The sequence below is a fragment of the Vidua macroura genome, chromosome 26 (genome assembly GCF_024509145.1).
Source record: "Vidua macroura isolate BioBank_ID:100142 chromosome 26, ASM2450914v1, whole genome shotgun sequence".
Classification (NCBI taxonomy): Eukaryota; Metazoa; Chordata; class Aves; order Passeriformes; family Viduidae; genus Vidua; species Vidua macroura.
The window spans coordinates 5793799-5818379 of NC_071596.1; the positions used below are offsets into that span (position 1 = coordinate 5793799).

The 24581-nt window shown below is 70.2% G+C and overlaps 2 protein-coding genes across 3 annotated transcripts; one reads left to right on the forward strand and one right to left on the reverse strand.

The window, feature by feature from the left end:
• The first annotated feature begins 2820 nt into the window (after positions 1 to 2820).
• Positions 2821 to 17789, forward strand: NCAN (neurocan). Of its 2 annotated transcripts, none has more exons than XM_053999360.1 (15): positions 2821 to 2985; positions 8493 to 8572; positions 9503 to 9904; positions 10972 to 11146; positions 11431 to 11558; positions 12253 to 12546; positions 12799 to 13626; positions 13705 to 14859; positions 15048 to 15164; positions 15310 to 15423; positions 15585 to 15743; positions 15824 to 15906; positions 15989 to 16133; positions 16695 to 16877; positions 16980 to 17789. In XM_053999360.1, exons 2-15 carry the CDS (start codon positions 8500 to 8502, stop codon positions 17252 to 17254), a joined length of 4131 nt encoding a protein of 1376 aa, XP_053855335.1. In that variant the 5' UTR covers positions 2821 to 2985; positions 8493 to 8499; the 3' UTR covers positions 17255 to 17789. The 2 variants fall into 2 exon arrangements, with proteins under 2 accessions (XP_053855335.1, XP_053855336.1); XM_053999361.1 differs by having other exon boundaries at positions 2822 to 2985; positions 16976 to 17214.
• A 595-nt stretch (positions 17790 to 18384) lies between these two features.
• HAPLN4 (hyaluronan and proteoglycan link protein 4) lies at positions 18385 to 23803 on the reverse strand. The gene is made up of 5 exons (XM_053999474.1): positions 23456 to 23803; positions 22132 to 22249; positions 21134 to 21496; positions 20030 to 20332; positions 18385 to 19327 (listed from the first exon to the last, which is right to left on the reverse strand). The coding sequence occupies exons 2-5, from the start codon at positions 22247 to 22249 to the stop codon at positions 18996 to 18998; spliced, it is 1116 nt and encodes a 371-aa protein (XP_053855449.1). The 5' UTR covers positions 23456 to 23803; the 3' UTR covers positions 18385 to 18995.
• Between the last annotated feature and the right edge of the window lie 778 nt (positions 23804 to 24581).

Genomic DNA, 24581 nt, shown 5'->3' on the forward strand with positions numbered 1-24581 from the left:
ATGAGCTGCAGTCCTGATGAATGTGGCAGCTCTCCTGGAACGGGCTTCATTAGCCGCCGGCGGACCTGAGCGGAATAACAAGCGGCTCCGTGGGGCTCGGGATGGGGTCCCCCGAGCACCCCGCGGCCGTGCGGGGACACCGGGCAGCTCCGGGGCCCCTCCCTGCCCAGCGAGGCCCCGGGACACCGCGGTGTCCCCTCAGCACCGCGGCCGCGGTGCCACCACCCCGAGCTGGAGCGGCTCGGGAGGTTCCCGGCCGCGCCACCCGCCCAGTTTGGCTCTGTCCTGTGGGGGGACGGGGGTGGCCACCACGGAACCAGCCCCTCTGTCCCCATCGGTGTCCCCACACCCGTCCCCACGCGCGGGTTGCCCATGTCACCCCTCTATTGTGATGGCAGCAGGAGCTGGCTGAGACCTACCAAACTCATGTCACCTGGCTCCTGGCCCCTCCGCTGTCCCCTGGGGGGTTGGGGACAAACCAGGGCACTGCTGGAGCAGTGGGGACCCCCCCCCAGCCCCAGGCTGGAGCCGCAGCGGGGTCCCCGCGGGCGGTGGCGGGTCCCTGCCCCTCGCAGCGGGAGCCCCTCGGCGTTGTCACCGCACCCCAACCGCCCGCGGCCGCTCCCCGTGTCCCTGTCACAACAAAGGAAAACATCTCTGGATGGAAACTGCGGGAGGGTCGTCACGGCAACACTGCTGCAGGATTTCACCAGAATCCCGGCGTTCGGGCTCAAAAAGACGCGCAGTCCCCGCGCTCCCCCGCGCAGACGCCGCCGCCGATCCTGCCGGGGTTGGGGCCCGGGGAGTGGCACCGAGGGATGGGGGTCACCCCAGCCGCGCTGCCCCGGGGCCACCCGGTGGGGTGGGGGCTGTGGGGACACGGTGGGAGCAGGTTCTGCCCCGTGGGAGCAGCTCGGGGCTGGAGGGGTGGGGGGACCCCACCCTGGGCGAGCACGGCGACACCGGGACACCGCTCCGTGCCAGCGCTGGCTCTGCCACCCCGGGCAGGCTGCTGGGCTCACAGGGCGATGGCACCCCATGAAGTCACCTCCCGGCTGGAGGGAGGACACTGGGACGCCAAGCTGGTGCCAGTGGAGGAGCTGGTCCCCAGCGCGTCCCTGGGCACGGAGCAGCCGCCGAGGAGCGGGGGGAGGTGTCGGTGGCACCCCGGTCCCCGAGCCGCGCTGGCGGGTGGCTGCTGTGACATTCATCTCCACTTGAGACGCGAGCTCGGCTCAGTCACTGCCGGCGCCTTCCCCTGCCACCAAAACGGCCGGTGACACATGCCCGGTGCTCTGTGTCCCCTGGGGGGCGGCCCGGGGTCGCCCCTCCCTCACCTTTAGTCCCCGAGGGGCTCCGGGGCCCTTTCGAGGGTCGGGGTCGCGCTGTGAGCAGCTGCGGTGGAGTTTTTTTTGGGATGGGTGCTGGGCCCACCCGACATTCCCACCGGGAATGCGGGGTGAACCCATCCGATCCCTGATCCGCGCACGCTGCCGGATTTCCAGGTGAAATTTGGGAAGACGAAGAGCAGGAGGAAGGATTTGGGGCTGCAGGTCCCAGCAGGACCCAGCTGTGCTGGGGGAGGCGCACCCAGAGGGTGCCCAGGTGAGGATTTCAGAGCCGGCCCCACCCCATGGACCACTCCTGGCACATCCTCTCCTCCCAAAAAACCCAAAAACCACCCCGGGGTGCCCTCTCCAAAGATCCGTGGGGTGTCTGGATCCTCCGGGAGCGGGAAGAAGCCGCGATACCAAACCCCCCGGGACCCTCTCCCTAATTCCCCTTGGCAGAGCCCACGGGGACGGTGCCCCCTGTCCCTGTCCCCCCATGGGCACCTCCACGGGGCCGGGCCCGCCAGCTGCAGCCACATAAAGGAGGGGAACAGAGGAGCTCTGTGCGCCGGCAACGCCGGGATTGTGCCGGAGCAGGGGGGGCTCACAAAAGGCAGGAAACGCCACCAAAAGTCTGGCACAATGGAGTCGGAAATGAGAACTTTGCTCTCGGGTTTCCACGGATCCATCCTATGGGCGAAATAGGGAGGGGGGGGGGGGGATTCTCTTTTTTTGGTGCCAAGTCGTGGGAGACAGGCTGGCATTCTTCAGTCACCGGCGGGAAGGTGACCCCCCCACCACCCCCCACCCAAAAAAAAAGCCCCTCCAATAGCTCAGTGATGGTTTTCTTCCCCCTTTTTGGGGGTCGTTTCTGGTAGCGCAGCTCTTTGGAGAATCTCACCCATTTTTTGGCGGGGGGGGGGTTTGGGGCTTTTTGAAGTCTTTATCCACCCGCAGCATCTTCCAGCCCCCCCCCCCGCACCCCATTCCGGCCCCATGCCGGGGTGTGGGGGGCTGGGGTCGCGCCCTGAATGGCTTAAAGGGAATTTTGGGGTGTGGAGGGGCTGGAAGACGTTTCCCCTTTTTTGGAAACACCCCCAAAAAATCCCGCTGGGTCCCCCCCTCTTTTCCTGCTTCCATTACAGCGACCCCCCCCCCACATCCTCCTAGGGACCCCACCCCCTTCACAGCCCCCCCTCTTCCATGGACCCCCCAGCTCTCTCAGAGACCCCCCCTCACTACAGGGACCCCCCCCAACCCCTTCCACGCTGCGCGGGGTGCGAGAGGCGGCCCCGCTCGATGGGGAGGGGGCGGCCCCGGTTTTGGGGGGGTTGGCCCGGGTTTGGGGGGGGGGGGGGCGGCGCATGCGCGGCCGCCCCTCGCCCTGCGCCGGGCAGCGCGGAGCGGGCGCGGGTTCTCCGCCGCTGCGGGCAGGTGCGGGCGGGCGGCACCGGCGGCACCGGCGGGGGTCGGGGGGGGGCCCGCGCCCGCCGCCAGCCGCGATTGGCCCGGCCCGGCCCGGCTCGGCCCCCTCCGGGGGGGGCCCGGCCCGCTGCCCCCCTCTCCGAGCCTCGCTTTTAAGCCCCCGGTGCCGGCGGGAGTGCTCGGCTCTACCGGCGGCGATGAGTCCCGGCGCGCCCTGAGCACGGACCAGGTACGTGCGGCACCGGCACCGGCAGCGGCACCGCCCCCGCTGCCGCGATGGGGACACCGGCACGGCTACGGCAGGAGCGGGACGGATCCGCGCTGGGGGCGCCGTGGGTGCGGGGCCCGGTGGCGGGGATGGGGACGGTGACAGCGACACTGACACCGGTACCGGCAGCGCCACGGCGCGAGAGGGCCGGATCCGGGCCGGATCCGGGCTGGGCACGCGGCGGGGCTGCGGGGGCTGCGGGAATGCGGGGCCCGGTGGCGGCGATGGGGACGGTGACACCGGCACCGGCACTGCTGCGGGGACGGGGATGGGGGCGGTGACACCGGCAGCGACACCGGCGCCACCTCGGCAGGGGCGGGACGGATCCGAGCTGGGGAATGCGGGGGTGGGGGGGGCCCGCGGGTCCCGGCGGCGGTGGCGGGGATGGGGACGGTGACACCGGCACGGCTGTGGCAGGAGCGGGACGGACCCGGGCTGGGGACGCACTGGGGGTGGGGGACACTCGGTGTGGGGGGACACTGTGGGGGCCGGGGTGAGGGATGGTGGCCCTGGCGTGGGGACACTGAGGGGACAGGGAGCTGTCAGGGATGGGGGGGCAGGGCTTGGGGACAGCGGGGCCGGAGGGGACACTGCGGGGATCGGGGGCACCGGGACAGCCGGACAAAGGGGGCGTGGCCACTGGCGTTGTGGGGACACCAGGACAGGGGGACACCGCGGGGACCGGAGCTCTCAAGGGCTGGGGACGCTGAGGGGGGCTGGGGATCACCGGCGCTGAGGACATGGGACAGACACGGCTGGGGACAGGGGACACCGTGCCCTGAGTGCCCCAGGAGCTGGCAGCGAGACAGAGGGCAAGCAGAGGGGTGGCAGGACAGGGTGCCACCAGGGTGTCACCTCCTGCGGTGGCACAGCCGGGTGCGCCTGGGCCGCTGGTGGCAGTGGTGGCTCCCTGGCGGGTCGGGAGCCGGGAATGTCCCCGTCCCGGGGTGGCAGTGCCATGGCCAGGATGTCCCCAGCGTCGGGGACACAGCGTGGAGAAGCCGGGATGGACGGACGGATGTGGGTGCGGATAGGGCGAGGGGCTCGGCAGCCCCAGCATCGGTGGGACAGCGGTGCCAGCGGCCTGGATCCGTGCCAGGCCCACCGGCCCGGGGCTCTCCTCCCGGTTTTGTCACCGGGCACGGTGTCGGGAGTCACTCCCAGCGTGTGGCCGAGCCACCGGCAGGGCTGGCGATGGAGCCGAGGGCTCGGAGCGATGCTGCGCCGGCTCTGGGGCTCCCGCGGCGCTCGGGGAGAGGCAGAAAGCGGGGCAAAACGGAGAAATCAATTAAAAAAAAAAAAAAAAAAAAAAAAAAAAAAAAAAAAAAAAAGAGAAAAAAAAAAAGAGGAGCAAATTCTAAAATAAAGGCTGCAGACTGTCTGCCTAATAAAAATCGCACCCGGCAAAGGGCCCATATTGGCCGGGATCACAGTTTCCCGAGGTGCTAATTTATTCCGGCAGGCTGGGGGGAGCGGGGAGCATCACGTTGCCTGTGAGATGTGACGGCAGCGAGGTTTGCAGAATTCCTTTGTTGTGGGCAGAGAGGAGGGGACGCCGAGCCGGCCCCGCCGCCGGGCTCCTGCCGCGGCCGCGCAGCCCCGGGGACACCCCCGGAGGACACCCCGGTCCCCGCTGGGGCGGCGGGGACACCGCGGCGCTGGGAGGGAGGTGGGTGCTGGGGCGAGGGGGGGGTCAGGGGTGCTCGGGGCTGGGGGTGGGGGTGCAGGAGCAGCCCCCGGGGTGGCAGCGGCGGGGGGGGGGTGGGTGGGGGGCACGCCGCGGGGGTGGGCACCGGGATGTCGCGTGCGCGTTTGGTGGCACCGCGGGCCGGAGTGACCCGCGGGGATAGCAGAGGTCATGGGGGCTGCGGTGGGCATGGGCACAGCTGGTGGCACCCCCAGGGCTGGGGTGTCCCCAGGGGTGGGGACACCGGTGTCCGGCTGCATCCGGGCTGCCCGGGTGGGTGGGCAGTGCCCCCTGTGTCCTGCCACCCATCCCGTGTCCCCAGCGCTGTCCCAAATGTCCCCTCTGCTCCGTGCGGGTCCCGGGACCCGCCCCCGGCCCAGCCCGGGCTCGGGGCAGGTTGGGGGGGACAGGTGACCCCCGAACTGACCGGGTGGTCCCGGCGGCCTGTGTGGAATTAAGCTCTGTTTCAGCTCAAGCTAATCACCAGCCCCGGCTTTGCATATTCATGAGCAGGATGAATTATTCATGAGGTGACAGCTAGTGACAGATGTGAAAATGTTCGCCCGGGTTTGGGGGGGATTTGGGGGGGGGCGTTTTGCACCGGCGTTATTTTAAATTTCTCTGGTCTGCCGTTCCCCCGGTTGGGCTGGGACGCCGAGGGGACAGGGACACGCTCCTTGTCCCCGAGGGGGCCGAGCCACGTGGCCTTGGGGACGTCACGGTGACACCGCCCTGACTGCGGGGAGACACCCCCGCCGTGAAATTCGGGCTTTGGTGGCACCTCGCCGCCCCTGTGCCACCCCCCTCGCCTCGCTGTCACCACCGGGCACTGCGTGGTGACACCCGCATGGCCCGGCCCGCCCTGCTTTCCCTGGGAATCCCGGCTGGATCCTGCCTGGGATCCGGGATCCACCCCGGGCCGATCCCGGTGCCACCGCGGGGTCGGGATGTGGCCGTGCCACTCCAGGGTCGGGATGTGGCCGTGCCACTCCAGAGTCGGGACGTGGCCGTGCCACAGCAGGGTCGGGATGTGGCGGTGCCACCGCAGGGTCGGGATGTGGCAGTGCCACTCCAGGGTCGGGATGTGGCCGTGCCACTCCAGGGTCGGGATGTGGCCGTGCCACTCCAGAGTCGGGACGTGGCCGTGCCACCGCAGGGTCGGGATGTGACCGTGGCACCGCAGGGTCGGGATGTGGCGGTGCCACTCCAGGGTCGGGATGTGGCCGTGCCACCGCAGGGTCGGGATGTGGCGGTGCCACCCCGGGCTGCCCCAGTCCCGGCGGGGCTGCCCCGTGGGCGACGCGGGGGGAACGATTCGGTCCCGGGGTCACTGCCCGGCTGCGGGGACCTTGCGAGGGGACACCGCGTGTGGTGGCCCCGTCCCCGCAGGGCTGGCGCGTCCCGTGTCACCTGTCCTGACCCTGGGAGGAAGTTTTTGCCGGCTCAGCGTCTTGCCGGGGGTGCGGTGCGGGGCTGCGGGCAGGAGCGGGGACAGGAGCAGAGCCATGGGAATGTGTCCCCTGCGTGCGCCAAGGACAGCGGTGACAGCCGGGTGTCCCCAGAGGAGCAGAGGTGTGTCCTGTCCCTGCTGCGGGGGGACTCTGGGGACAGCTGAGCTTTCCCAGGTGCTGCCGGCCCGGCCTTTCCCACTTTTCCTGCTGCGAAAGCAAATCCTGCAGGAATGCTGATGGCAGGGAAGCCACGGCTCAGCCGTGTGACCCCAAATCCCCAACCCCGAGCCCCCAGCAGCGCCCACCGGGCCGGGGTCAGGGACCCCCATCCCACCCCTCCAGCCCCATCCCTCAAATCCCGGGAAGACGCTGGAAAAATCCAAAGAGCAACTTTTGTGTTTAACATTTGAAGAAATCGCGGCTGTTTGCTCAGCGGGGAGCCGGCTCTGAGTAAATACTCCGAGGAGCATTTCTGCTCCCAGCTGGATTTCTACTCCTCGCCTTCACGCGGCTCCCCGCGGGCTGCCCCTGCCACCAGCCCGGGGTGGCACCGCGGGTGGGACCCGTCGCTTCGGGGCTGGCGGCCCTGAGTTGTCACCGGGCGCTCCGCGGGCTGGGGAGGAGGAGGATGGAGAAGGGGAAGGTCGCAGGAAGGTGGCAGGGAGCGAGACCCCACCGCTGTTGTCCCCCCAAATATCCTCGTTTGCCTTTCGATGGGGAAAAAAATCGCCTGGAAGCTGCAGCGGCGACAAAAAGAAGATGGGTGGGAATCCCAAGAAATCTTTCAAAAAGTGGGAAAACCCAACGGGAATGGTCCGAAGCCTCGGGAAGTGTGTGAGCACAGCCCGGGGCACCCTCGTTTGTCCCCTGGTGCTGGGTGTCCTGGATGTCCCCGTCCCGCACCCGATGTCCCCAGCGGTGCCTGGACCGAGGTCCCGGCGCTGTTGCTTTGTCCTGGGAGAGCTCCTGGACACCTCAAAAAGCCAAAATTAAAATTTCAACGGGAGCAGCCGCAGCCTCCCGAGCCCCAAAGTAGCGAGGAATTTATATTTTTTTTTGCCAAAGGGATTTGTATTTTCCCCCTGGAGCGGGAGAAACGGGCAGAGTTTGGTGCTGGTGAGGCTGACCTGGCGGAATTTCCTTCCCGGAGCATCTCCGAGCAGCGCTGAAGGAGCCGCTGGCGGTGCCCCGGGGCTGCTCTGGGGTTTTCCAGCTCCCGGGAGATTTATCCGGGCAGAGGCGCATCCCGCTGCCCACTCCTGAGCCCGGCAGCGTCCCAGGTCACCTCCCTGTCCCCTGTCCCCTCCCAGCAGCTGGCTTTGGAGGCAGAGGCTTTTTTCTTGAGAAGAAATCAGATAAAACGCGGGTTTGCATCCTCGAAAAGGCCCTTTGCCAGCGGGGGGTCTCCTCTTTTCTCGCCATTTCGCTCTTTCTTTCTATTTTCATCCCATAAAAGCACGGAAGGGACAGGGGGAGGCACCGAGGGCTGGGAAATGGAGCACCGGGGGTGGGGGGCCAGGCACACTCGCTTTGGGGCAGCTGGAGAGGCGCGGGGGGCTCCTGGTGCCCCCCAAAGGCCGCGTGGCCCCCAAATCTGGGACAGGGCAGGGATCGGGGAAGAGCAGGGAGCAGCGAATTCCAGCATGGATCTGTGGGGGGGGGGGGACTCGGGGTTTGTGGCAGGCACTGGGTGATGATGGTGGGCACTGGGTGATGGTGATGGTGGGCACTGGGTGATGATGGTGGGCTCTGGGTGATGGTGGTGGGCACTGGGTGATGATGGTGGGCACTGGGTGACAGTGATGGGCACTGGGTGATGGTGATGGTGACGGTGGTGGGCACTGGGTGTTGATGGTGGGCACTGGGTGCTGGTTGTGGTGGGCACCGGGTGATGGTGGTGGGCACTGGATGATGGTGGTGGGCACCGGGTGATGCCTGTGCCAGGTGATGGTTGTGGTGGGAGTTGTTTGATGGAACTGGGTGATGGTGGTGGGCTCTGGGTGATGGTGGTGGTAGGGGTACCTCGGTGGTACCTCGGTGGTACCTCGGGGGTACCTCGGGGGTGTCTCGGTGGTACCTCGGGGGTGCCTCGGGGGTGTCTCGGGGGTACCTCGGGGGTGCCTCGGGGGTGCCTCGGGGGTGCCTCGGGGGTGTCACGGCGCGGCGGGCACACAGAGGGACATCCCCGCTCCTCCCGCGCCGCTGCCTGGGCTGAAACGCCGCCGTCCCCGGGCTAGCGGGGCCCATCCCGCTCCCGCCGCGGTGGTTGCCGGCCCGGGGGCACGGCGGGCCGGGCGAGCCCGGCCTGGCAGCCCGCGCTGTCGTTGCAGGTCAAGGATGGTCCCTGTGATGGGGGATGCCGCCTGCTGGGTCCTGCTCGGGCTCTCCCTCCTCCCCATCGCCGTCCTGGGTGAGTGCTCGGCGGCCGGGGCTAATTAGGGAGCGAACGGCGATGAATAATGAACTCTGGGCCGGGATAAATCGCGACGGGCAATAAAACCCCGGGCAGGGCTCGGGCTGCGGCGGGATTAGTGAGGGAGAAGCCCCCCAGGCGGCCGTGCCCCCTCCCTCCGCGCTGGGATCGCTGCAGGCGAGACCTTAAATCCTTAATCCCCCTCCCCACGGCCCAGCTGAGCCCCCCGGGGATTTGCCGAGGCTCTGAGCCGCGTCCCCCCACCCCGTCCCCCGCGGCGGGGACACCGCGGCACGGGGGGCTTTGGGATCGCCCGTGCCCCCATGAGCCGAGGGCGCGGGGTGCGGGGAGGGTGGGGGAGGAAGGTCCCGGGGGGGGATTAGTGGCTGTCCCCCTCCCCCAGCTGGTCCCTGACCCCACTGGGGGGTCCACGGGGGGTCCGAGACGCGGGGGATTTGCGCTGGGAGCCTGCACTGGCTGGGACGGGATTAGTGCGGGACGAGGAGGAGGAGGAGGAGGAGGAGGAGGAGGAGGAGGAGAGGGTGGTCGCGGCCCTGCCACGCTTTACCCCAGCACGGGGGTGGCTTTTTCCGCTGGTGCCACCAGGGTCAGGTGGCGTCTTTGGCCAGGGATCCCCCTCTGCGGGCAGGGCCGGGGCGTGCTGGTGTCCCCTGGCAGCCGTGTGGCACCCACGGGTGCAGAGCAGCGGCCACAGCCTGGCGACATCCCGAGGGGGCTGGGCAGCGTCCCGGGGGAGGCGCGGACCTCCATCCGAGCTGGGGGTTCATCCCCAGAGGGGTCAAGGTCGGGCTGCAGCCACTCCATCCTCCCGGTTCCTGCTCCTCCTGGGGGGCTCGGGGGGGGGGGGGGGGGTGCCCGGAGCGGAGCCCCCCCACACCCTGCCATGCCCCCCAACCCTCCCCGCAGGCTCGCAGGACGAGGGGAAGGTGATCCACATCACCAGGGTGCAGCACCAGGCGGTGCGCGTGGGGCTGGGGGAGCCCGTGACGCTGCCCTGCCTCTTCCTCCTGCACCCCTCGGCCTCGCTGGGGCCCAACGAGCCCCCGGAGCCGCCCCGCGTCAAATGGAGCAAGGTGCGCTCGGCCACCGGCCAGAGGGAGGACGTGCCCATCCTGGTGGCCAAGGAGAACGCGGTGAAGGTGGTGAAAGCCTACGAGGGCCGAGTGTCGCTGCCCGGCTACGCCCGTGACCGCTCCAACGCCACGCTGCAGCTGCGGGCGGCCCGTGCCAGCGACGCGGGGCTCTACCGCTGCGAGGTGGTGGCCGGCATCGACGACGAGCAGGACCTGCTGCCGCTGGAGGTGACGGGTGAGCCGGGCACGGCCGCGGGCACGGCGGGGGCACGGCCGGGGGGGCGCTGGGGGGGGGTCCTGCAGCCCCTGGGGCCGAGGGAGGGTGGGTGAGCTGGGCACCCCATGAGAGCTGTGCACCCCATGAGAGCTGGGCACCCCATTCGTTCCCTGTACCTCATGTGAGCTGGGCACCCCATGAGAGCTGGGCACCCCATGAGAGCTGGGCACCCCATTCGTTCCCTGTACCTCATGAGAGCTGGGCACCCCATGAGAGCTGGGCACCCCATGAGAGCTGGGCACCCCATTCGTTCCCTGCACCCCATTTGTTCCCTACACCCCACAGAAGCCATGACCCCCCACATGAGAGCTGGGCACCCCATTTGTTCCCTGCACCCCATGAGAGCTGTGCACCCCATGGGAGCTGGGCACCCCATTCGTTCCCTGTACCCCATTTGTTCCCTACACCCCACAGAACCCATGACCCCCACATGAGAGCTGGGCACCCCATTCGTCCCCTGCACCCCATTTGTTCCCTGCACGCCATGAGAGCTGTGCACCCCACATGTGAGCTGTGCACCCCACTTGTTCCCTGCACCCCACAGGATCTGTACACCCCGCGTAGCCTGTGCCCCCCACGGCAGCTGTGCCCCCCATGTACCCCCTGCACCCCCTAAAAGCCGTGCCCCAAGCGCCCCGTGGCAGTTCTGTACCCCGTGAGCCCTAAACCTCGTGCCAGCCCTGCACCCCGTGCCAATCCTGCATCCCCTGCACCCCGTGCCAGCCCTGCACCCCGTGCCAATCCTGCATCCCCTGCACCCCGTGCCAGCCCTGCACCCCATGGACCCGGCGCCAGTCCCACATCCCACACGAACTCTGCGCCCCGTGCACCGTGTGCCAGTTCTGCCCTCCACGAGCCCTGCGGACTCTCCGTGAGCTGTCTGAGGCCTAAGCCCCGTGCCAGCCCTATATCCCGTGCCAGCCCTGCACCCCGTGCCAGCCCTGCACCCCACGGGCCCCACACAAGTCCTGCTTCCCGCCCCAGCTGTGCCCTCCTGCCCCATGTGCCCGCTCCTGTGTCCCCAGGCGTTGTGTTCCACTACCGGCCCGCGGGCGAGCGCTACGCGCTGAGCTTCCCCGCCGCTCGCCGCGCCTGTCGCGACAACTCCGCCGTCATCGCCTCCCCGCAGCACCTCCAGGCCGCCTTCGAGGACGGCTACGACAACTGCGACGCGGGCTGGCTGAGCGACCAGAGCGTGCGGTGAGTGCGCGGGGCGGGCCACCCCCGGGCCACCTCCGGGCCACACCCGGGCCACCCCCGGGCACCCCCGGGCCACACCCGGCCACCCCCGGGCCACACCCGGGCCACTCCCGGGCCACACCCGGCCACCCCCGGCCACCCCCGGGCACCCCCGGCCACCCCCGGCCACCCCCGGGCCACTCCCTGGCCACCCCCGGGCCACCCCGGGCCACTCCCGGGCACCCCCGGCACCCCCGGGCGCCTCTCCCCGCGGAGCCCAGCGCCCACCGTGCCCCTCCCGGCAGGTACCCCATCACGCTGTCCCGGCCCGGCTGCTACGGAGACCGCGAGAGCCACCCCGGCGTGCGCAGCTACGGCCGCAGGGAGCCCGCCGAGCTCTACGACGTCTACTGCTACTCCCGGGAGCTGCGAGGCAAGGGCTGCGCCCCGCGATGGGTGCCCAGGGGTCCCTGCGTGCCCACGGCATGGCCAGGAGCACGGATGGGTGCCCAGAGGGTCCCTTGGTGCCCACGGCATGCCCAGGAGCACAAATGGGTGCCCAGAGGGTCCCTGCGTGCCCGTGGCGTGCCCAGGAGCACGGCTGGGTGCCCAGGGGTGTCCTTCCCTGGCCGTGGTGTGCCTGGGTGCCCACGGTGTCCCTCCGTGATTGTGGCGTGGCTGGGTGCCCACGTTGTCCCTCCGTGGTCACAGTGTGGCTGGCTGGGTGCCCAGGGACGTCCCTCTGTGGCCAGGACAACGACTGCGTGCCCAGGGGTGTCCCTCCATGGCTGTGACACGGCTGGGTGCCCACGGTGTCCCTCCGTGGCCATGGCACGGCTGGGTGCCCAGGGGTGTCCTTCCCTGGCCATGGCACGTCTGGGTGCCCACGGTGTCCCTCCGTGGCCATGGCACGGCTGGGTGCCCACGGTGTCCCTCCACGGCCACCTCTCCGCGCATCCCTCTCCAGCCGCGGTCCGGGTGGGTGCCAGCGCTCCGTGCCACCCTTGGCACGGCCCCCGAGCGTGGCCACAGCGCTCGGGCTGTGACGAGGACGTCCCAAAAGCGCCGCTCCGCTCCGAGCCATCCCTTGCCGCGGCCGTGTCCCCAAGGGCTCCCCTCTCCCGCAGGGACCGTGTTCTACGCCTCGGTGCCGGGGCGCTTCACCTGGCAGGGAGCCCGCCGGCACTGCCGGGGCCGCGGGGCGTCGCTGGCCACCACGGGCCAGCTGTACCTGGCGTGGCGAGAGGGGCTGGACCAGTGCGACCCGGGCTGGCTGGCCGACGGCAGCGTGCGCTACCCCATCCGGCAGCCGCGCAGGAAGTGCGGGGGCGAGGCCCCGGGGGTGCGGACCCTCTACCAGTTCCCAAACCGCACCGGTTTCCCCCCCGCCGCCTCCAAATTCGACGCCTACTGCTACAAAGGTGAGGGGGACCCGCCGAGACCCTCCCCCGCCGCTCCCTCCTTCCCTCGGGGATCGGTGGGCACGGCCGGGAAAATTGCTGCGGATGAATATTTAATTGGGGAATTAATGAGATAAACGAGGGGAGCGGCGCTGGGAGGGAGCTCAGCTCCGGCTGGGTGCGGGGAGGGGGGATGCGGTGCTCGGTGCTGACACTCGAGGGGGGCTACGGGACCCCCGGGTGCCACCGCTGGTGCTCGTGGTGTCCCCACAGCCGCGGAGCACAGGGACACGGAGCAGCCGGTGCCGCCGGTGCCACCCACGCCCGACCCGCCGGGCAGCGACAACGTGCTGGTGGAGCGCAGCGAGGACCCGGGCACATCGGGGGACACCCGCGACACCCCCCGCGACCGCTACGACCTCCTGCCACCGCCGGGGCCCGCGGGGCTGGGCGACGATGAGGACGAGCAGCTGCGGCCGGCCAGCGGCAGCCCGGTGGCACAGCGCGGTGACCTCCCGGGCACCGCCCCGGCACCGGCACCGGCGGCTCCAGGGCCGGGGACGGGCGGTGCGACCTCCCCGCCGCCCACCGCGGCCACCTCGCTGGCGTGGCCCCACGAGGAGGAGGCTCTCAACGTGGTGGATCCGGAGAGCTCCCGGCGGGACCCTCCCAGCGCCAGCCCGGCCCAAGGAGACCCTGCGGGACCCCCGGCCACCCTCCCGTCACATCCCCAAAGCCCAGCCCTGGAGCGCAGCGCCGGCTCGTCCTTGTCACCGCCCGGGTTGGGGACAGTCCCCAGCGCGGCCCCGGAGACCCCCAGCACCCCCCCGGGCAGCTCCAGCGCCCCGAGGAGGAGCTACCCCGGGCTCAACGGGCGCCACTTCCAGTTCCAGCGGCACAGCCGGGACCCCGCGGCGGCAGCTGGGGACACCGCGGTGACAGCGGGGATTGTCACCCAGGCCCCCGTGCTGGCGCAGGAGGTGAAGGGAGCCGCAGCCAACGCCGTGGAGCTGTGGAGCCCCCCCCGAGCCGGCAGCGAGAGCCCCCGGCGGGAGGGCCCCCACGCGTCCCCCAACGCGCTGGAGGAGGACATCAGCCCCGGTGAGTGACAGCGGACACGGCCGGCGGTCCCGGCGCGGTCGCCTCTCGGTGACCCCATGGCGGCGCCGTCTCTTGCAGAGCTCGTGGCCCCGGCCACCGCCCCGGTGTCCCTCTCGCCGGCCCCGGGGGATTCAGCGACCCCCGCGGGGACCCCGCCCGTGCCGTCCCCGTCTCTCGCCACTCCCCGCGACGCTCGGGACCACCGGGACACCGCCGCGGGTGGGGCTCAGCCCCGCGTCCCCAGCGCCCGCGGGGACTCCCCGAGGCTACCCACGGATGCCCCCGAGGACTTCTCCGGGGACACCCCGCCCCAGGAGGGCGGTGGCTCCGTGCCCCCGCTGCCCCCGCTGCCCCCGGCCCCGCTGGTGGCCGAGGGTCCCGATCTGTCCCCGCAGCCCCGCGGGGACGGCGGGGACGGCAGCGGGGCCCCGGGCGACGGCGCGCTGGAGAGGCAGAGGAAGGCGGTGACATTCCTGCAGCCTGAGGCTCCCTCCGAGGGACACCCTGCCACCCCCGGCCACACCGAGGGGGCTCCTCCCGGGCCCCGGGCCCGGTCCGGCCCCGCGGCTCCCCACGGGGCGGCCGAGCCCGGCCAGGAGCAGCCGGAGGAATCCAGGGATGTTGGGAATGGCGCAGCCGAGCCCAGCAGCGAAGCAGCCGCGTCCCCCCCGGCCTGGGACGTCCCCTCACCGTCCCCTTCGCCCACGGCCACCGAGGCGGTGCTGTGGGCCAGCACCGAGCGGCCGGAGGAGCTGGCGGTGCTGGAGCCGGTGGCCGAGGAGGGGTCCACAGGCTTCGCTCCCCCAGACCCACAGCCCACCCAGCGCTCCGAGCCGGGGCCGGGGGCAGCCGAGCAGCTCCTCCTGTCCCCCCCGGACCCCCGGCAGTCCCCCGCCACCCCCAGCCCCCCAACTGTCCCCGGAGACGAGGACGCTCCACCAGCCCCCGGCGAGGAGGACGCCTCCGGGGAGGCCAGGAGGGAGGAGCCCCCCGCGCCCCTCGGCTCGGCCACCGGCGGGCCCTGGCCGTCCCCCAGTGCCCCCCAGCCCGGGGGGACAGAGCCCGCCGCGTCCCCGAGCGCGGGGCTGCTCCTGGAGCCCTCCGCGGAGCCGGAGCCGGGGGGCCCGGGGGGGTCCCCACTGCTGGATGCCGACAGCGGCAGCGGGGAGGAGCCGGCGCTGGACGAGCGGGAGCTGCTGGCCTGGGGGGGCACCGGCAACGCCAGCGGGCACGGTGAGCTGCGGGCACCGGGGCCGGTGGCCGCGGGGAGAACGGGAGGTCTTGAGGCGGAGGTTTGGGCGGCGTCGCTCCTTTTTACCCGAATTTCCTCGCTGGGAGGCGATGGGATGGGAGCGGGGGTGGCACCGCTGCCCCCCCACCCCCGCCCCAGCCTGGCTCAGGGCACCGCTGCCGCCCCGCAGCGCCGCCGGACCCGTGCCAGAACAACCCGTGCCTGCACGGCGGGACGAGCCGTGCCAACGGCACCGTGTGCGGCTGCAGCTGCGCCCCGGGCTTCACCGGCGAGAACTGCGAGATCGGTCAGTGCCGGCGCTTCACCGGGCGGGGGTGGCACCGCGGCTCCGAGCGCTGCGCCGTGCCCCCTCCTCGCTGCGCCGGCAGCGGAGGGCGCGGCGGTGGCGGCGGGCGGTGTCGCCGTGCCCGCAGCTCCCGGTGTCCCCGCAGACGTCGACGACTGCCTGTCCAGCCCGTGCCAGAACGGCGGCACGTGCATCGACGAGGTCAACTCCTTCGTGTGCCTCTGCCTGCCCAGCTACGGCGGCAGCCGCTGCGAGAAAGGTGGGGACAGCCGCCGGTGTCCCCCCCCAGCGCGGCTGTGTCACCGCGGGGACCCTGCCCAGCCCCCGTGCCTTTGGGGGGCTGGAAGGGGACACGGATCCTGCACGGCGGGGCCGCGCTCGGTCCCTTGCTGCGCCGCCACTGTCGCCGTGTCCCCGCAGACACGGAGGGCTGCGACCACAACTGGCACAAGTTCCAGGGCCACTGCTACCGCTACTTCGCCCGCCGGCGCTCCTGGGAGGACGCGGAGCGCGACTGCCGGCGCCGGGCCGGGCACCTCACCAGCATCCACTCGCAGGAGGAGCACGCCTTCATCAACGGTGGGCCGGGGGTCCCCAGGGCCCCCTCCCCGGGTGCTGCTCGCCTCCTCCGTGCGAGCCGCGGGTGCCTCTCCCCGCAGGCTTCGGCCACGAGAACACCTGGATCGGCCTCAACGACCGCATCGTGGAGCAGGACTTCCAGTGGACCGACAACACCGGCTTGGTGAGGCCTTTGGGGGCTCGGGGGGGGCTCGGGGTGCGGGAAGGGGGTGCGGAGGGTGTCACCCTCCCCGGTGGCCCCGCAGCAATACGAGAACTGGCGGGAGAACCAACCCGACAACTTCTTCGCGGGCGGCGAGGACTGCGTGGTGCTCGTGTCCCACGAGATCGGCAAGTGGAACGACGTGCCCTGCAACTACAACCTGCCCTACATCTGCAAGAAAGGCACAGGTAGCGCCCGCCCGGCCTGCCCCGCCTGGCACGGCCTCACCCCGCGGCCCCCGCCATCCCTGTCCCCATCCCGCAGGTGTCCCCACCCCGCAGGTCCCGGTGTCCCCATCCCGCAGTGTCCCCGTCCCCATCCCGCAGCCCCCATGCCCCTCGCTATCCCCGGCCAACCTTTCCCAGCCCTTCTGCCAGGCGAACTCCAGCAGTTCTCCCCTAAATCTCCGTTTTTCCTCCTTCCCCGCCATCAGTCTCTCCCTCAGCGCTCGGATCTGTTTAATTTGCTCCCATTAAACCCATTAAATTCCCATTCCTTACCTCGGGCAGTTCCATTAACCTCCAGATGCTCCTCCCCACCCCGCGCGCTAATGACGCCCCAATAAGGCCATTAATTAACCAATTAAACCCTGGGGACAGCTCCCTCTCCCAGAGCCACCAGCGGCGTCCCCGGCGATGGGCGGGAGCGCTCCTGGGTGGCCCGGACCGGTGTCCCTTGTCCCCTCCCAGTAACTCCCAGTAACTCCCAGCAACAGGGGGGTGACGGAGCTCTGTGCCCCCCCCTCCCAGTGCTGTGCGGGCCCCCCCCGGAGGTGCCGAACGCTTTCCCGGTGGGGAAGAAGAAGGAGAAGTACAACATCCACTCCAGCGTGCGCTACCAGTGCCACGAGGGCTTCACCCAGCGCCACGTGCCCACCATCAAGTGCCACAGCACCGGCAAGTGGGACCGGCCCAGAATCCTCTGCACAAAACGTTAGTGGGGGACTCGGGCCGGGGCTGAGCTGGGTGGGGGGGACCCTGAGCTGACCCCCCCCCCCCCCACCCGCGTGCCCTGCCTTGCCCCCCGTTAGCCAGGCGGTCGCACCGAGCGCGGCGGCACCGGCGGCACCGGCACAGCCACCCGCACCACCAGCACCACCACCACAAACCCCGCAAGGAGCGGCGAAAACACCGCCAGCACCTCCGGCTGGACTGGATGGAGGAGGGCCACTACTTCTAGAGCCGGGCGAGCACAAAGGGGTCTCCCCGGGGGATGTGGTGGCGTCCCCCGTCCCTGTCCCACCCCCTCCCCGCCCCCCTTTTTTAGCCCCCCTTTTGGCTTTAGCTCCTTAGGATGCCCGGCCCCGTAGGGAATAGGATCCGGAGGGGGCGGCTGCGTGTGCGTCCCCAGCCCTCCCTGCATGCCCCACGCTCAGCCCCCCGGCCCGGGCTGGAGCCCCCAGCCCCGCGCAGGGACCCCCCCAAGCTGGGCTCTGTCCCTGTCCCCAAATCGGGGGTGAATCAGGCAGCCCCCCCCCCGTCCCACCTGGGGTGGCTCTGGTTTTTTAGCAGCCCCCCCCCCCCCCATTTCCCTGCCCCAGCACCCCGGGGCGTCCCCGCGGCCGGCACGGGTGGGGCGGGGGGGGACACGGTGGCCGCGGGGTCCCCGTCCCGCTCCGCGCCTGCTTTGGGGGTGCTCGGTTTGGTTCTGTCCCCTTTCCGTTCGTTTCGGGTCCCCGTTGGAGTTGCGTGTGTGTGTGTGTACGGCGCTTTCCGACCTCTGCTGTTTGCGACGTGACTGCCGTGTCCCCACCCCCTCCCCGACCCCCCTCCTGACGCCCCCTCCCCATTTCTGACTCTGCCTTTCTGTACTGCTGGACATTTTAATAAATTTTTTTAACAGTTGAGCGACCCCCGCCCTTTCCTGGGGACCTTGGGTCGTGCCCCCAGCCTGGCGCCGCTCCCCAGCTGCCTCCTCTCACCGCACCCCATTAATTCCGAGCAGCCCCCAAACTCTCCCCCAGGGCTCCCCGTGCCGCATCCGCCACCTGCTCGCCGTGGTGGCCGCCACGCGTGTCCCTGTCGCCCGCCAGCGTGGCCGCGGCGTCCCTCTCGAGAGGGGGAGATGCCGATGGGTTTTTTGGGGTGATTCCTGCCTAACACATCCTCCATCACCCGCCCCCGAGGTTCCCCCTGTCACCCACCGCCCCGCTGTCCCCTCCCCGGGCCGTGACATCCCGGCAGATATTTATTTCCCGTCATTAAAGGCGATTTACGGGCTGTGCTCAGCTGCAGCGTGTCCCGAGCCCCCTCCGGATCCGGGGGTCCCCATCCGTGTCGTGCCACCCCCGCGGTGACCGCTGCCAGCCCTGTGACACCGCGGGGCGGCTCCGCCGCTGCCGCTCCTTGGATCCAAGCCCGGTAAATCCAAGGGCTGCGGTGGGGACGGGCCCCGAGCCCCCCACCCCCGGGCTGCCCCAAGGACACGGCGGAGCCGCGCTCAGCTCTCCAAAGCGGCCGAAGCTTTTATTTCATCTACGTCCAGGGCTGCCAAAGCCTGCGGCCGGTGCCCGGCCGGGTGGGCACAGCGGCCGCTGCCCCCCCGGCCCCTCCTCGCTCCGGCCCCGGCCAAGCCAAGCAGGAGCTGCCCCGGGGGGGCTGCGGGACCCCCCGGCTGCCGAGGCACGAAGCCAAACCCGGTGCCCCCAATCCTTGCCCAGCGCCACGGGAGGGATTTTTTTTTTTTGGGGGGGGGGGCCTGCGGCACCTCCCGGGGGCGGTCAGCGCGGGGACGGGGTGAGGATGAGGAGGGCCGGGGGCCCTGCGGCCCTTTAGCGCATGCAACAGGCGCGTCGAGAAGCGAGAGCTTGCGAGGAGCGGGGAGCCAGCCCCGGCCCGGGGCGCAGGCTCCTGGCTGGGCTCACCAAACCCGTCCCCTCCCGCCGCCCCGGTGTCCCCAAGCGCCACCGAGGGCCGCCAGCCCGCGCCGCTGCCGCCTCCCCGTCCCTTGGCGGGGGCTGCCCGCAGCTCCCCGCACAGCGCGGGGCTGGGGTGGGGCGGGGGGGGGGATCCCCGGCCAAACCCGGGCGTGCTGCCGGACCACCCCGAGCCTCACACGCGTTTGGGGAGCCCCCCGCCCACCGCGGGCGGGGCTTCTCCGGCCTTTTTGAAGCAGTACACGCCGAAGAGCTTGTACTTCTTGTCGGGGAAGCCGAGGTTGCGCACGCCGGGCTCGCGGCCGCCGCAGCGGGCGCGGGGGTTGACGATGGGGTAGCGGATGCTGCCGTCCTCCAGCCAGCCCGCCTCGCAGCGGTCCAGCAGCTGGATCTTCCAGGCCGCGTACAGCTGGCCCACCTTGGCCACGGCCGCGCCGTTGTTCTTGCACGCCTGCACGGCCTCCGGGTAGCTCAGCTTGCGGAAGGTTTTCAGGAAATAAACTTTGCCTGGAAGCGGGGCGAAGGGAGGGGGATAAGGGGCATGGAGCGTCCTCGGTCCTGCGCGGCAGCGGGGTGGGGTGAGGGGTGCAAGTGCTCTGGAGCCCCCCCCCCCCGAAGCGTTTTTTTGGGGATGGAAGTGGTGGATGGAAGCGCTCCCTCGAAAGGTTTTGGGGAGGTTGGAGAAGTTGAGGGGTATCGGCACTGTGGAGCCTCCGACATGATTTTTTTTGGGGGGCTGGAGGTGAGTGATGGAAGCCCTGTGGAGCACCCAAAGCATTTCCTTAAACAAAAGAGGTTTTCGCTAAAAAACCGCTCTTTTTGTGAAAAAAGAAAAAAGCTTTGGATGAAAAAAGAAAACAAGTTTTGGATAAAAAAAAACCCCAGATTTTTGCTAAAACCAAGATGTTTGGGGTTAAAAAAAAAAAAGGTTTTGGCTAAGAAAGGCTTTGGATTAAAAAAAAAAAAGTTTTGGATTAAAAAAAAATAGGTTTCGGCTAAAAACAAGAGGTTTGGGGTTAAAAAAAGAGGTTTTGGCTAAGAAAGACGAGGTCTTGGCTAAAAAAAAAAAGAGTTGGACTTTAAAAAAAAAATCTTTTTTTGGCTGAAACTCAGTGCTCCAACCCCACCAGCGCTGCATTCCACCTCCATCCTCCCCCGACGACCACCGGGACACCCCCCCATTCCCCCCGTGCCTCAGTTTCCCCTCACCGTTGAGGTTGGAGGTGAAGCAGAAGGCGTCGTAGTGCTCGCTCTCCTTGTGCCGGTAGCCGTAGTTGCGGACGCCCACGGGGGTGTCCTTGCGGCCGCACTGCTCGCGGGGCCGGGAGATCGGGTACTGCACGGAGCCGTCCTGCAGCCAGCCCGCGTTGCACCAGTCCATGCCCTCCAGCCAGGCCTGGTGTAACTGGTCGTGCGAGGCCAGGATCCCGTCCTGCTCCAGGCACGCCTGCTGGGCCTCGTGGAAATTCAGGGTGTAGCGCCCCAGGCGCGGGTGGTACGGGAAGATCACCCCTGCGAAGGAGGGGTTTGGGGTGGCTTTGGGCTTGTTTTGGGGTGGGGGGGGGTCGGCGCGAGGTTTTGGAGGATGGGAGGGGGTGGGATTCTGGTTGGGAGAATCGCCTGGGAAATCCCGCTCATCGTCCCTCTGCAAGGAGGTTTGGGACATCCAGGTTTTGGGACTGCAGGGAGCCCCGAACTCCAGCAGGTTCTGCTCTGGGGTTTGGGAAAATGGGAATTCTGGTTGGGAGAATCGCCTGGAAAAATCTCTCTCCTTGTCCCCTGCAAGACGTTTTGGGAGTTCCGGGTTTTGGGACTGCAGGGAGCCCCGAACTCCAGCAGGTTCTGCTCTGGGATTTGGGAGCAGCTGTGGTGCCCTCACGGGATCCAGGCGAGCCCTGGCACCCCCAAACTGCACCCTCCGAGCTCCCAAAAAAGCGGTTTCCCCCTTTCCCACCCCCAAAATGCGCCCCTGAACCCCCCCAAAAAAGTTTTCCCCCTTTCCCAGCATCCCGGAGCTGCCACACTCCCGTCCCCCGGTGCTTTCTGAGCCCGTGCCACCCCCAAACTGCACCCTCGGAACCCCTAAAGAAGCGTTTCCCCCCTCTGCCACCTCCTGAACCCCTAAAGAAGCATTTTCCCTCTGCCCCACCCCTGTCCCCCGGTGCTTTCCGAGCCCTCGCCACCCTCACCCCGCAACGAGCCACCACCCCAAACCCCAAACCCTCCCCCGCCAATAAAACCCCATGACAGCCCCAAAACCCACGGGGGCGTGCAAATCCCCGGGAACGCCGCCCCGGGAACATCCCCAGGCACCTTCGAGGTCCAGCTTGACCACGCCGGTGTCGTCCTCGAGCTCGTTGGTCACCTCGCACTCGTAGCGCCCGTAGTCCTGCAGGGTGACGTTGCGGATGATGAGGGACGCGTCGCCCGCCCCGTCCTCCTGCAGGGCCGTGCGGCCCCGGTAGGGCCCGAACGCCCTGCGGGCCTTGCCCAGAGCCACGAACACGTCCACGAAGTCCATGGGCTCGGTCACTTTGGTCCACTTGAGGCGGATCTCGGCCGGGTCGTGCGCGGACACGTCGTAGTGGTAGCGGCAGGGCAGGATGATGGTGCCACCGCGGTGTGTCACCACCTTGCCCGGCGCCGTCTGCACCACCACGGCGCCGCTGTCACCCTCTGCGGGAGGGACGCGGGGTCAGGGAGGGACCTGCCAGCACCCCCGCAGGAGGGGCCGAAGTGGGACGGGAGCGTCTTTTGGGGGGAGTTCCGCTCTTTCAGGGGCCAGGGAGGATGGGGATGTGGGGGTCACACTCTGGGGGGAATTCCTCTCTTTTGGGGGCAAAGCAGGACCGGGATGTGGGAGCATCTTTTGGGTTGAGTTGCCCTTTTTATGGGGTAAATGAGGATGGGGATGTGGGGACGCGCTTTGGGGGGAATTCCCCGCTTTTAGGGGCAAAGCAGGATGGGGGGGTGGGGTCATACTTTTGGGGGAATTCCGGTCTTTTGGGGGCAAGGCAGGATGTGGATATGAAGTAATTCCCCGCTTTTAGGGGAAAAGCAGGATGGGGGTGTGGGGACACACGTCGGGTGCAATTCCCCTTTTTCTGTGGGACTTTGCAAACCCTAAGGAGAGCTCGGGGTAACCCCAGGACGGTTCCCACGGGACGGGGGGGACGCGGGGGACGCATCACAGCCCTGGCCGTGCTTTGATGGGCATTCAACCCAACACCCCAAAGGCTGCGGGCGCTTCCCCCGATCCCAGACCCATCCCAATCCCATCCCAGATCCCGCCGCACCCCGACCCCACTCACCCATCACATGAACCACCTTCTTCCTGCCGCGGGCGTTGGGCAGCGCCTCGGTGGCGACCACGGCGGCGAGGAGCAGCAGCGCCGCGGGGCCAGCGGCCCAGGGGCTTTGGGGGCGCATCTGGGGGGGGGGGGGGGGACAGCAGCGCCCTGAGCACCCCCAAACCCGCCGCGCCTGAGGGGATCCCCCGCTCTGCCCCCCAGGAGCGCCCAGCCCGAGGGGTGCCCGCAGCCGCTGTCACCCACCCCGTGCCCAGGCGGGGTCGGGCAGCGCTGGCGCGGTCGCTGCCCCCCCCCCCGGCCGCCCCCCAAGCCCCGCAGGGACCCCCGGCCCCGGCTCTGAGCTCGGCGTGCCCCGGGGCTTCCAGGCGGGATGGATATTCCACGGCAGCCGCAGCGGGCCGGAGCTCCTGCGTTATTTATGGCACCTCTGGAAACGGAACTGATGGGCACGGAGCGGGCAGAGGCGCCCCCGAGACCCCCCGGCCGCGCCCCCCGCCCAAGGACAGCGCGGAGGGGGCGCGGGAGGCGCCTCCCCCTCCTCGGGGGGCTGCGATGCTGAGCCCCGCGCTTGGGGTGCCCCAAATGCCAGCCTGGCTCTGGGTCTGCCCCCCCTAGATGGGGGCAGGAGGAGCGCGGCGCCCCCCCGGGGGTCCCGCTGCCCGATCGGGGGGCAGGGGGAGGGACGGCCCCTCACGGTGGTCCCGCACGCCGTGTCCGGGGGCAAAGGGAGCGGGGCAGCCACTGCCCGGGGGCTCGGGGTCCGCTCGAGAGGCACAAAAAGCGGGGCAGCCCCCCCGGTGGTCCCGGAGCCCGATCCGGGGGCTGGGGGAGAGGGTCAACCCCTCCCGGTGGTCCCGGTGCCAAGCCCGGGCTGAGGGCGAGCAGGGCAGCCCCGGTGCCCGGTCCGCGGGCAGATGGAGCGGGGCACCCCCCCCCCCCCCCGCGGGGGTCCCGGTGCCCGGTGGGGGCAGGGGGAGTGGGGAAAAAACCCCCCCGGGCATTCCGGTGGCCGCCGCGGGGGCAGGAGGAGCGGGGCAGCCCCGCGGGGGTCCCGGCGCCGCTCGGGGCAGCGGCTGCGGCGGTGGCGGCGCTCCGGGCCCGGTGCGGTGTTGCAGTGCGGGACACTGCGGCGGCAGCCCCGGGGCTGCGGGACTCCGGTGCCCGGGCGAGGACAGCGCAGCGCGGGGGGAGCCCCGCTCCCGCCGCCGCCGCCCCGCAGCGGGAGACCCTCGCCTGCCGCGTCCCTCCCGGCCCCGGGGGTCCCGTCCCGGTGCCCCGCGCCCGCCCCGCAGCGAGGGAGCGGCGGCCGCAGCCCCGCACTCACCGTGAGCCCGGTGCCGGCCCGCGGGAGGGGCCCGCCGGTGCCTCCTCCGGTGCCTCCTCCGCCGGTGCCGCCGCTGCGGTTCCGCGCAGGGGGCGACACCGGGAGCTCGGCCCGGCCCTGCCCCGGTGCCGGCGCTGCGCAGGACCGGCCGCTCGCCAAGGTCACCGGCCCGCCCGGTGCGCCCCGGAGCCCCCCGGCACCGCCGGGACCCCCGGGCCGGGCTGCGGGCGGGGAACACGCGGGGCACGAGGAGCCGGGTCCGGTAAATCCCCACCGCGGGCACCGCAAGGGCGGCTGTGCCCACCCAGCCCCAGCCCGGGCACCCACCCGGCGGGTGCCAGCCCGGAAACCCCGGTACCACCTCCCGCCGTGTGCCCACCCCCCAAAATCTCGCCCCGCCCACCCGCGGCCACCCTGGCACCCGCAGGGACCCCCGGCCCAGCCCCTGCCCCCGAAGGGCCCGGGGGGCGCCGCTCCTGCCCCCCGGGGGTGCGGCGGGGGCCGCCCCGGTGTCCCCGGCTGCCGCGGGGGGACCTCGCTGGGCACAGCGGGCACACGCGCTCGGAGCGAGCCTTGGCTCCTTTATTTTGTCACCAGCGTCCCCCTGGCGCTGTCGCCACCCCCGAGCCCTCCCAGCCCGGGCTGGGGCAGCGGTTCGGGACCGGGACCCACCGGGAGGGACCGCGGCTGCTGCGGCCCCCACCGGCGACACGAGGGCGGGGCTGTGACTGCGGCGATGTCCCCGCCGAGCTGCCCGAGGTCCCCACGGCTTTTGGGGGACCGGAGCATCCCTGGGGACACCTCCGGGGATAAGTGTGGGGACAGCTGTGGGGACACCTCCAGTCCCAGTGCTCGGAGCGGGGCGAGAGGCACCGGGCGGGTGGGGACAGCAGGACCCGGGGAGGGGACAGCAGTCCCGGGGAGGTGACAGCAGTCCCGGGGAGGTGACAGCAGACCCGGGGAGGTGACAGCAGCCCCGGGGGACAGCAGGACCCGGGAAGGGGACAGCAGCCCCAGGGAGGTGACAGCAGTCCCGGGGAGGTGACAGCAGCCCCAGGGAGGTGACAGCAGCCCCGGGGAGGTGACAGCAGCCCCAGGGAGGTGACAGCAGCCCCGGGGAGGGGAC